Source organism: Erinaceus europaeus, chromosome 16 (assembly GCF_950295315.1).
Source record: "Erinaceus europaeus chromosome 16, mEriEur2.1, whole genome shotgun sequence".
In the NCBI taxonomy this organism is placed as follows: domain Eukaryota; kingdom Metazoa; phylum Chordata; class Mammalia; order Eulipotyphla; family Erinaceidae; genus Erinaceus; species Erinaceus europaeus.
Genome location: NC_080177.1, coordinates 61,140,478 through 61,152,813, shown reverse-complemented (window position 1 = coordinate 61,152,813; position 12,336 = coordinate 61,140,478). Strand labels below are relative to the sequence as shown.

Here is a 12,336-nt window from a genome sequence, read left to right as displayed (position 1 = left end):
TTGCTGTCCAGAAGATGCTTCGTCTCTCCCCTCTACTCCTCCCAAGCTGGGAAAGGCTAGCTAATCACTTCCATCTGCAGAGGGGAAACTTTATGAGTAGTGAAGCAGTATTGCAGTGTTGCCAGTATCTTTCTTTTTCCTGCTTTTTCTTTTTATGTACTGTGGCAACTATGTTTAGGATTGCATATAGGCAAAGCAAGTGCTTTACTGCAAAGCCTTCTCTTTGGACCCCACAGAACTTGAAATTTTAAATAAATCTTTCACTTATTCAAAGTGTATTTGAGATGTTAGAGAAACATGCTATTACATCTAATCCTCCCTTCAAGAAGATATAAAATTATACATAAATAACCAAAATATAAAGGAGGAAGTACTGTGCTTCATATATGAAATAGAACCAAAACCATGAATCCTTCTGACTCATACTCTCCCAGAGTAGAAAAAAAATTTTTTTTTTCTTCCCAGAAGAGAAGGCATAGATCAGGGAAAAAACTTACTGTAAAATGGTGAACATAAGGGTTGAGAATGAATTCTCTAAATTTCCTATCCATAGAAACAAACAAGGCACTAAATAACTGCCACCTTATAGGTATTTATTACCTTCTAGACACTATATTAGCCACAAGTAGTAAAACATTCTGGTTTATGGCACATACCTTCATAAGTTTCAGGAGGCAATAAAATCAACAGTTCATAAAGCCTTTGTCTATAAACTACTGATGGCATTTTCAACGGGTTTCCGTATGCTTTTAGTATTGAAGAAAGTCTTAAAATAAAAGAAAAAGTTTATCTTAAGTATTTGTTATATCACAATGTACAAATACTGAACAGGTTTATATCAACATATATTAGTTATGATTGTTAGTAAACATTAGTATAGCTCTAATTTTTTATAGTGTAATTATAAATTAAGGAGTGTGACACATATAGAAATATTTTGCATTTCCTCTACACTTGATCAAACACAATATATGTTAACCTAAAATCTCAATATGTAGTGGTTTGTCTGAATCTATAATCTAAATTCCAAAATTTGTTAAGTTCATATTTGTTTTAAAAAAGTTATTATATATTAACATTATCATTCAAAATAAAAGGAGATACAAAAATCCATGTGCTTATAAGAAACTTGTTTTGGAATATCATCACCAAAATATATATAATAATGAAACAAATTCTTTTATGTGGGACCATACCCATTATTTTATAATCTCATAAATCACTAATAAAATAAAATTAAAATAACCTGTTTCACCTTTCTTCCCTTTCAACTTTTATATGCTCTTCTTTTTTATTTTATTATTATTTTTTGCCTTTTGTTGCCCTTGTTTTGTTGTCGTAGTTATTACTGTTTGAGAGAACAGAGAGAAACTGAGGGGTGGGGAGACAGAGAGGGTAAGAAAAAGACAGACATCTGCAGACTTGCTTCACCGCCTGTGAAACGAACCCAATGCAGGGGGGGAGCCAGGGGCTTGAACCACAATCTTTGAGCCAGTCCTTGCACTTCACAGCATGTGCACTTAACCTGCTGCGCCACCACCCGGCTCCCTCATATGCTCTTCATCTTCTGTTCTTTTTCAATACCTGAAGTGGGATATTACATTTTTTAAAAATATTCATTAGATAGAGACAGCCAGAAATGGAGAAGGGGATGACAGAGAGGGAGAAAGACAGACACCTGCAGCCCTGCTTCACCACTTGTGAAGCTTTCCCCCTGCAGGTGGAGGCCGGGGACTCGAACCTGGGTCCTTATGCACTATAACATGTGCGCTCAACCAGGTGTGCCACCACCTGGCCCCGGGATATCACATTTTTTACTGATGTTTTTTCATTGAATGAATTCTGAAGAATCACTGCTCTTTGCAAAACATAACATTAAAAACTGCACTATAGTTTTCATCTCTTTTTACAACACAAAAATTCAGTGAAGAGGCTGGGCGGTGGCACACCTGGTTGAACACATAAGCTACAATGCACAAGAACCCAGCTTTAAGCTTCAACAGTGGTGAAACAGGGCTGCAGGTGTCTCTTTCCCTCTCTATCTTCCCCTTCCCATTTGATTTCTCTCTATATATCCAATAAGTAAATAAAAAGTATTTTACAATATTCTATTTACTTTGTAGTTGTTTAATGATAAATGAGCCCAGAGTACTGCTCAGCTCTGGCTTATGGTAGGGCTGGGCATTGAAGTTGGGACCTTAGAACCTCAGATATGAAAGTCCTCTGCATAACCATTATGCTATTTTCCCCAGCCCATAAATTTTTTTTTAAAAAATTTCAATGAAGTCACTTTCATTGTGTCACTGGAAAAAATCTGTTCAATTTCTATGGCATGAGGCTTCCAGGTATTCTAAGAAATGTTGGCAATGTTATTTACTTGTAATTTCTAGGAAACTAGTGCATGCTGCTTCTAGTTTCTGAAAGAAAAACAAGTTATCTATTGATTTGTCATTAAAAACAGGTTGGTTTGGGGGCAGGACATCTAGTAGGAGGCACACACTACTGTGAGTTCCTGGATTCAAGTTCCAGCATTACTTGTGAGAACCATGGACAACACCAGTGATGCTCCAAGTATACTGAAGTGATGCTGTGTTATCTCTCCTCTTTTCCTCTTAAAAAGTAAATAGGATAGGCAATACAGCTGAGCAAGGAAAGTATCTAGTTTGCTATATCTGTGATCCAGGTTGAAGTCCAGCCCCTACTGCACCTAGGGAAATTTTGATGTGTTGTCTCCCACTCCCACTTTTATGTCTCTTTCTATTATGATGATGATGATAATGATGATGATGATGATGATGATGTTTTGTTAAGGGATATCACTGGGGCTCAGTAGCTATACAATGAATCCACCACACCCATCAGCCATTTCCCCCCCTTTTTCTTATAGAGACAGAGAGAAATAAAGAGAAAAGGGAATAGGGAAAGGAGAGGCACCTACAATACTGCTTCACTGCTCTGTGAAGCTTGGGGAGACCAGAGACTTGAACCTAGGCCCACATGCATAGTTAACATATGTGTTCAACCAGGTGTGCTACTACTCAGTCTCATCTTCTCTTTTTCTATTTGAAAAAGTCCCCTAGTCTGTGTGCACACAAGGTATGTGTGTATTACCAGGTGAGTTTTCTTCTGGCCCTTGTGATAAGATCTTTAAAAGTATAAAGGACTAACAACTATAAAACTCAAGAGTACTGATTACCTCTAAAGGAAGGTCAAAAGAATGAAATTGTAGAGGAACACAGCAAACTTCAATAATCTTGTTAGTGTTGACCAACAAAGGAACTTGGCCTTATTAATACACTTAAAATATACTAACTAATTGTGGCTGACTATTATTTAAAAAATAATCTTATTAATTTTAAATAGCAGGTACTTACTGAGTTAGTAATTCTACAGCACAAGGAAGTGGCGGAAGAAGACGCTGAATGACTTCCTCAGTGAGGAGATCACTACAGTGGGAAACAAAGCTCTTGATAGCTAGAAAACAGAACAGACTCGACTAGGTAGAGAGTAATGAACCATGGAAAAGACTCCAACAAGCTAGTTAACAATGTTTCTGGGTTTTTACTTAGCATTTGAGCTCCTAAAAAAAAGTAGTTTATACCCTCAAGTTTTCCAGTTCTGCACAACTATGCTGACTCTTTAGCCAGCATGTTAAGATTTTTACAGATGTTACCTGAAACAGACCTCACACAAGAAATAATTACATATGTAGAACAGAATGAATATTTTAAAGTTAGGATGAGTTTTAACATTATATTAGAAGCGTTTAGTTTCAAATGTTAAAATGCCATAAGTAAAACCAAAATGAACACACATCAATGTCTTTAAGCATTCTATCCTTCCTAAGTTCAAATTTTCATAGTGGAGACTATGAAGGTACAACTTCACTATATTTAAAAAATATATAAATAAATATAAAAAAACTAATGGAAACCAAGCTTACTCAATACTAAATCTAATATTTTTCTTTTTTTATATATTTTATTTATTTATTTTTAGTGAAAGAGGGATACAGAGAGAAAGATACACAGAGAGAGCTACCACAGCACTGCTCAGCTATCGCTTATAGTGGTGCTGGGGAGTGAACTTGGGACTTTGGAGCCTCAGGCTTGAAAGTCTTTTACCTAACTATTATGCTGTCTCCCCATCCCTAATCTTAATATTTCTAGAAGAAGGAGTGAATATCTACTTAAAATAAATTAATCTTGGCATTTCTTAACTGAAGTCTATCTCATAAAACATAAATTACCCTAAGGGTTTCAACACTTAAGTTTGGTATATTACAGTTCAGTTATTATCACCAACTGATCAACTATGCTCAATTAAAATGTTCACCAAAGGCAGAATTTTTTCCCACTTTAGGTTAATGAAAGGCCAGAGGGTCTCTGGCTCCCATTCTTCACTGACTATTTCTGTTTCCCCTTAAATTCTGAGGTGATCCTGTGCTCCACAACAAGAGGTGGAAGTTACAGGCAGCCACTGTGATGAGGAAGGTGACCATTAACCTGTGATCAGATCTTCTGTAATGCCTGACCTTCACTCACACAGAGAAGCTACTGCACTGCTGTTTAAGAGTTCCAACCAGTCACCACCCAGAAGCAGTGCTAGATCATCTCAGAGGGATTGACATGGATCAACAGATAAAGATCTATCAGACAGGTCCAGCTCACCATCTTCAATCCTAAAAGAGGGGTCAAGAGATTGGACCAGAGCCACCAAGTTGCAGATGCTACTAAGATCCCATTCTGACTTCCCTGGGCAGATGACCTCACCAACGCTTCCTAGAATCTCACCTCTCCAGAGCCCTATGGATTGACATGCTAATGTCTATGTCTAGCATAGAAGCAATTACAAAAGTCAGATTTCCTACTTTCTGTACCCCAAGAAGAATTTCAGTCCATACTCCCAGAGAGGTAAACAACAGGGAAGATCCCAAGGAGGGGATGGGACACAGAACTCTGGTGGTGGGAACTGTTTGGAATTATACTCCTATTATAATCTTATAAATCAGTATTAAATCACTTATAAATTTTTTTTTTTAAATATCAGATGAGGAAGATGTTGGAAGGGTGCTTGCTCTGCATCCTGCTAAAAGGCATTTCCCAGAAGAGTGTATGAAAATCATGGGGGATCCACATCAGAGCAAAGGCCACCTCTTTTTGCCTATCAGGTACTGGTACAGCACTCATGACACAATAGCACCATTCTGACATATGATGGTTGGGATCAAGCTCACAGTCTTCCACAAAGAGCAAGATCTGTGCTCTTTCCACTGAGTACTTCCCTGATGCTATCCTAGTTCATGAATTTTGGGGGCCAGGTGATGGTGTACTTGGTTGAGAATACATGTTATAGGGTCCAAGGACCTGGGTTCAAACTCCCAGTCTTCCACCTGCAGCAGGGAAGCTTCACAAGTGGTAAAGCAGTGCTGCAGGTATTTATCTTTATCCCTACTTCTCTCTCTTCCCTCCCATTTGAATTTCTGTCTCTATCCAATAAATGAATAAATAAATAATTCAAAGCGAATTTAGGGGTTTTTGGAGGCAGTTGTATTTCCCCTCCAAACTTCCCAGAAGATAGTATCTTTAGATTTTAATGTATTTAGGATGCAGTTCAAAAATACAGAATAAGAAAATGCAAAAAAGAATATCAGTTAAATTTTGGAGTATCTTTTTTTAAAATAAAATGCTAAAGTGAATTAAAAGGTTTCCTTAAAAGCTTGACAGTTGTTGTTTCTGACTTTGTAGTTTGAAATAAATTGGTCTTGAATTCAAAACAAAAAAATAACAAACATACAAGTGTAAATTAAGATAGAGGACTGAAAGTTAAACTTAACCTACCACAAAGTGCACCAGCTCTTCCTTCCAAGGTTACTTGCCATGTGAATGAATCTCCTCGACTTTTTTCAGTTTCTAAATCTTTAGGAGACACTGGAAAGACACACCTCCACAACAGCAAAACTCGAGAAAGGTGGTGGCTGACAACTGCAGGACCTGGAATTTAATTTGTAACTTGTAAAAGAGCTCCAAGCATTTACTCTTTAAAACTTTAGTAAGGCCCTTCCCTTTTAAAATAAATAGTTTATTCATTAATTCAATACTCTGTCCCTTTCCATACCTTATAATTTCAACAAATGTAGTATTACATGTATTACTAAGTCAAGGCACTAAAGTACAAGACTAAATCAAGGTATGAATAATAACGTTAGCTCCAGTATCAGCTCTTCCACTACTGCTGAAAATCTTTCACTTAGCTATAAAATAAAACTATTGCTACCTCACTGCTTGTCTCCAAGGGTCAGTCAGATTCAATTAGTACAGTGCACTTTGAAGTGCATTATCATGAAAAACTGTAATGTACCAAATAAATGCCTGGTCCTTTTGATTTGGTAACAACATTGTACAGTAAGAATAATGTAACTTTTGCTAGCAACTAGATCTGCAACAAAAGTCAAAAGTGATATATACCTGAAAGGATTTTTTTATAAGATTTCAGAGCAACAACATGTATGAGTCAAAGAATCAAGAATACGCAAAGCCAATGATTAAAGGCACTCTATTTGATGGCATTTTTAATTAAAAAAAGACAAAAGTATAAAAAGCACAACTTTCAATTTTATCCCTCAAATATTTGTCTTTAAAATTCTGCGGTTGGAAAAAAAAAATTCTGCAGTTGGGCTAGCAGGAAAATTCACTTTGCCACTCACACAGTTTGGATTTGACCCCAGCCTGGGCTGCGTAGTCTTTATTTCTCTGTGTGTGTCTTTATTTTTTTCAGATAAGAGATAGAAGGTGAGGGTGAGGGGATAGGGGAATGGGAGGAGGGGGGTGAGAAACAGAGAAAGAGACCACAGGACTGAAGTTTCCTTCAATGTGGTAAGGACTGGGCTCAAACCTAGCTCACACACATGACAAGGCAGTACACTATCCAAGTTAACTATTTCACTGGCCCTTTCTCTGAATGAAAAGGCAGCTAGCTTGGTAAAATTATGCATAAGCAAGACCCAGCTACAGAGGAAAAAAAAAATCTTCTGTTGAGTACTCCTTAATTCTTATCATGGTCTATGATTTTTTTCTTGGTCCTATGGCAGCCTAGCATAGCACTGCAAGGGACTCTGGGAAGAGACTGGCTACATTAACATCCTGGCTCCACCCCCATAGTAGCTATATAAATTTAAGTAAGATATTTAACCTTTTTGTGTCTTAAGTTTCATTTATAATGAAGACAATTACAGTATTCACCTCATTAATTTATGGGGTATATATGAATTTATATATAGAATAGTTCTTGGCTCATGACATTGATGTTTGACATTATGCAATTATCATTCAAAACCTGCCTGTTTCACATATGAAGAATTGAGCTTAACAGAAAAATGAAAAGATATCCACAGTGTACCTAATATTCCTGTAACACCAAAAAAAAAAAAAAGATATCCACAGTCAATTGTTTTTTGGCATGCTGATTATGAATGTGGAATAAAATGGAACTGTCTAAACAATTTTTAGAGGAAAAAGACTTTTTTGGATTCTTCATACAATGAAATTAACTTCCTTAGAAAGTATCTGCTCATTAATAATGTATGTATCATTTTTTTCTCATTTATTTACCAATAGTATCAAAATAGGAAGGAATGAAAGACATAGTCAAAATAAGTAATTTAACTACATTATACTCATCAGATTGCAAAATGATGAGTTATGTCAAAGAACATTAGGGACCAAGAACCACTTTCTACACAGTGCTAGATATTAACCATTTCTGGCTTTGAAAACCATTTAGTCATTATTCTGTTTTCAGTTATTCCATTCTGTTTTATGTTGGTAATGCACAAAACCCACAGACAATATGTAAAGAAGGGAGTGAAGTTGTGCTTGAAAAAAATCTTTATGAAAAACTCTCATCTACTACAAAATACTCCTTTAAAACAGTAATGATCAAAATGTAAAAAAAAAAAAAAAAAAAAACTTAGCTTGCAGGCCAGATTTGGTCCCCAGACTATCTACCAGCTGAATTATATCCCTGGCCACGAGGAGAATTTAAAATAAACAAGAGTCTCTGAAAATGTTTTGAGCAATAAATGGAGTATGTATAAGATTTCCCAGCCTACTAGAAGAAAAATCTTTGTGTGGATATTTAAACTCTATGACACATTAAAAATTAAATTAAAGGTAGTTGGGCGGTAGCGCGATGGGTTAAGCGCAGGTGGCGCAAAGCGCAAGGACGGGCATAAGGATCCCAGTTCGAGCCCCCGGCTCCCCACCTGCAGGGGAGTTGCTTTACAAACGGTGAAGCAAGTCTGCAGGTTTCTTATCTTTCTCTCCCGTCTGTCTTCCCCTCCTCTCTCCATTTCTCTCTGTCCTATCCAACAACAACGACATCAATAACATCAATAAAACAACAAGGGCAACAAAAAGGAATAAATTAAAATAAAATATATTTTAAAAAATTAAATTAAAATCTACAATATCTTACATTCAGAAATCATAAAAGTTTCAGTTACATAAACCTTCCACAAGACTGTTACCTAATGTCATCAGAGCAGCAATCAACAACCATCCAGCTTGTGTGCGTTGAACAGAAAGATGACTGTTTTGAGCAGCAGAACACAACAAATCCTCTGCTAAAGTCATAATAATCTATGTATAGAAAAATAAGGTAGAAAAAAAGCATGCTGGCTTTTAGTTTACTGAATAAATGACAGCAACTAAAAAAATCTCTTGAAATGTTAATTACTATTATACCATGTCATAAACAAAACTATAAAAATGAGTTTTTAATATTAAATACTTGTATGTTAGATTGTACACAACAATCCTATAATTCTTTAAAATACATGTGACAATATTATGTGTTTAATTTTTTAAAAGATTTTTTAAATATTTATTTATTTATTCCCTTTTGGTGCCCTTGTTGTAGTTATTATTGTTGTTACTGATGTCGTCGTTGTTGGATAGGACAGAGAGAAATGGAGAGAAGAGGGGAATACAGAGAGGGGAGAAAAAGATAGATACCTGCAGACACTTGTGAAGCAACGCCCGTGCAGGAGGGAAGCTAGGAGCTCGAACCGGGATCGTTATGAGGGTCCTTGAGCTTTGCACCATGTGTGCTTAAGCCGCTGCACTACCACCCAAATCCCTATGTGTTTAATTTTTTAAAATCTTTTTATTGGGGGGTAATGCTTTACAGTTCAGTCACTGACAGATGTGTACAATTTCATGATGCAAGGACCAGCGTGAGGATCCTGGTTCAAGCTCCTGGGCTCCCCACCTGCAAGGGGGTCATTTTACAAGTGGAGAAGCAGGTCTGCAGGTGTCTATCTTTCTCTTCCCCTCTGTCTTCCCCTCCTCTCTTAATTTCTCTCTGTTCTATCCAAAAACAATGACAACAATGACAATGATAATAATAACCACAACAATGATAAAACAACAAGGGGAAAAAAAATAGCCTCCAGGAGCAGTGGATTCATGGTGCAGGCACTGAGCCCCAGCAATAACCCTGGAGGCAAAAAAATATATATGTATATACATATATATATATAATTTACACGTGTAAACTAATTTCAAAAAAATACTACTAATTATAAAATTATTAAAGTCTAAAAATTCCTTTGTAGTTTGCTTTTTACAATGCAGTATTAAATGTACTTCCATAGCTGAGCTAAATATTGTGCAAAAAAAAGCCTTCCAGAATACATTGTTACTAACTAGAAATACTTCTAACATGGTCCGGGAGGTGACACAGTGGTTAAGCACTAGACTCTCAACCATGAGGTCCTGAATTCAATCCCTGGTAGCATGTGTACCAGAGTGATGTCTCGTTCTCTCTCTCTCTCTCTCTCTCTCTCTCATCTTTCTCATTAATAAATTATAAAAAAAAGAAAGAAAGAAAGAGAGAGAGAGAGAGAGAGAGAAAGAAAGAAAGAAAGAAAGACTTCTTTAAAAAAATTTTTTTTTTTCCTCCAGGGTTATTGCTGGGCTCGGTGCCGGCACCATGAATCTACCACTCCTGGAGGCCATTTTTTCCCCCTTTTGTTGCCCTTGTTGTTGTAGCCTTGTTGTGGTTATTATTATTGCCATTGTTGATGTTGTTCATTGTTGGATATGGCAGAGAGAAATGGAGAGAGGAGGGGAAGACAGAAAGGGGGAGAGAAAGATAGACACCTGCAGACCTGCTCCACTACCTGTGAAGTGGCTCCCCTGCAGGTGGGGAGCCGGGGCCCGAACCGGGATCCCCACGCTGGTCCCTGCGCTTTGCGCCACATGAGCTTAAACCCACTGCGCCACTGCCCGACCCCCGAAAGAAATACTTCTAACAATAAACACAGAAATCACTCTTAAGTGGGGACTAGATATCTGTCTTGCTTGGCTTTGGGCAATACATAAGACAATGATATTTTTAGAAAGAATTTGAAATGTGAGTTTTATACATTGAAAACAAAATTATTACCTTGCCCTTTCCATGAGGAATTCCTAAAGGACAGTGCTTTACAGCTCCCAACAAAGCTGCCACAGCAAAACTAAAGCCACTCACGGCTTCTGGTGAAGATTTATGTACAATAAGTCGTTCAAGGCAACGGTCCAAGAGAAGTGTTAGGTATGAAGGCAAGGCTATTGCAATGCAACGTAAACACCAGGCTGCTGCTAGACGAACAGAAATGTTAGGATGAAGAATAACGGACATGACACTGTCAAGAGCACCTGGAGGGACAGAAAAAAAATAAGTCAATTTCACAAATAAAACTGAGACATGAGATTGTCAAAAGATTAAATATTGGGCTGAAGAGAGAGTTTACCAGTTAGATATGGTATGAGCCTTGCCATAAGCATGGACCACATTTGAGCATGTAAGAGTACCATAGCACTGAAGCAATGCACCAATGCTTGGTGTCCCTCCCTCCCTCCCTCCCTGCCTCCCTCCCTCCCTCTCTCCCTCCCTCCCTCCTTCCAACCGCCTGTCCGTTTCTGACTCACCACATGAATGAAAAAGTTGGTTTAGGAGCAGTGAAATTATTTGTGTACACTCAGGAACCATCAAAAAAAAAGAGGGGGTTGGGCGGTAGCGCAGCGGGTTAAGTGCAGGTGGCGCAGAGCTCAAGGACTGGCTAAAGACACTGGTTAAAGCCCCCGGCTCCCCACCTGCAGGGGAGTCGCTTCACAGGTGGTGAAGCAGGTCTGCAGGTGTCTTTCTCTCCCCCTCTGTCTTCCCCTCCTCTCTCCATTTCTCTTTGTCCTATCTAACAACAACATCAATAACAACAACAATAACTACAACAACAATAAAAAGACAACAAGGGCAACAAAAGGGAAAATAAATAATAAAACCAAAACAAAATAAATAAATTTTAAAAAAGAAAAAGAGAAAACAGTATGCACATGAAAAGTTATTAAAAGTCAAATTCAAATTGAAAAAGTGATGCAATGGCCTAGGAAGTAGCACAGTGAACTCAAGCATGAATCCTGAGTTCAATCCTAGACATCATTTGTGCTAAAGTGATGCCCTGGCACTCTCTCTCTACCCCCATACTAATAAAAATTTCTTTTTCATTTTCATTTATAAAAAGGAAACATTGACGGGAGTCGGGCTGTAGTACAGCGGGCTAAGCGCAGGTAGCGCAAAGCACAAAGACCAGCATAAGGATCCCGGTTCGAACCCCGGCTCCCCACCTGCAGGGGAGTCGCTTCACAGGCGGTGAAGCAGGTCTGCAGGTGTCTATCTTTCTCTCCTCCTCTCTGTCTTCCCCTCCCTCTCTCCGTTTCTCTCTGTCCTATCCAACAACAACAACAATAATAACTACAACAATAAAAAACAACAAGGGCAACAAAAGGGAAAAAATAAATAAAATAAAATAAAAAGGAAACATTGACAAAAACCATGGGATAAGAAGGGTACAACTCCACACAATTCCCACCACCAGAACTCTGTATTCCATCATATGAAGAGTTGGGGGGTCTCTGTTTTGTAGATAGTTAGTAGGCCAGTTTAGTTATATTCCAAAGGGCCCATGACCATATTAGCTTTTTTTTTTCTTTTTTTCTGAGCCTGACATACGATATGAAGGTGGATTCAAGTTATTATCTGGGGTCACGGCTGGAAAAAGACCAGAAATCTGGATTAGGGAAGAGTAGCTCCCAAAAATAGGAAAGGTGTATAAGACCCCACATTGGTGGGGTCTTCAGTCTAGGGAAGCCTGGCCGGCATTCTTGACTGTAAATCCCATTGATTTGATGTGACCTGGGGCCCATACTCAGCTTAGGAGCCTATGTTACCTCTGCATCCCTATAGCTCTGAGCTCACATTCTGTGGTCATGAGTAGGAATGTTTCAAGCTGCCCCA

At 38.0% G+C, this 12,336-nt stretch overlaps 1 protein-coding gene across 6 annotated transcripts in view; it reads right to left on the bottom strand.

Moving 5' to 3' along the window:
• Positions 1–12,336, bottom strand: part of HEATR5A (HEAT repeat containing 5A) — a 112,521-nt gene that overhangs the window by 61,584 nt on the left and 38,601 nt on the right. For all 6 annotated transcript variants that reach the window (XM_060175219.1, XM_060175222.1, XM_060175221.1 and 3 more), the window contains 5 exons: positions 10,450–10,700; positions 8,528–8,639; positions 5,841–5,993; positions 3,375–3,474; positions 657–766 (listed from right to left, as the gene is read on the bottom strand). In XM_060175219.1, the coding sequence (XP_060031202.1) occupies positions 657–766; positions 3,375–3,474; positions 5,841–5,993; positions 8,528–8,639; positions 10,450–10,700 (726 nt within the window). The remainder of the gene's footprint in view (positions 1–656; positions 767–3,374; positions 3,475–5,840; positions 5,994–8,527; positions 8,640–10,449; positions 10,701–12,336) is intronic.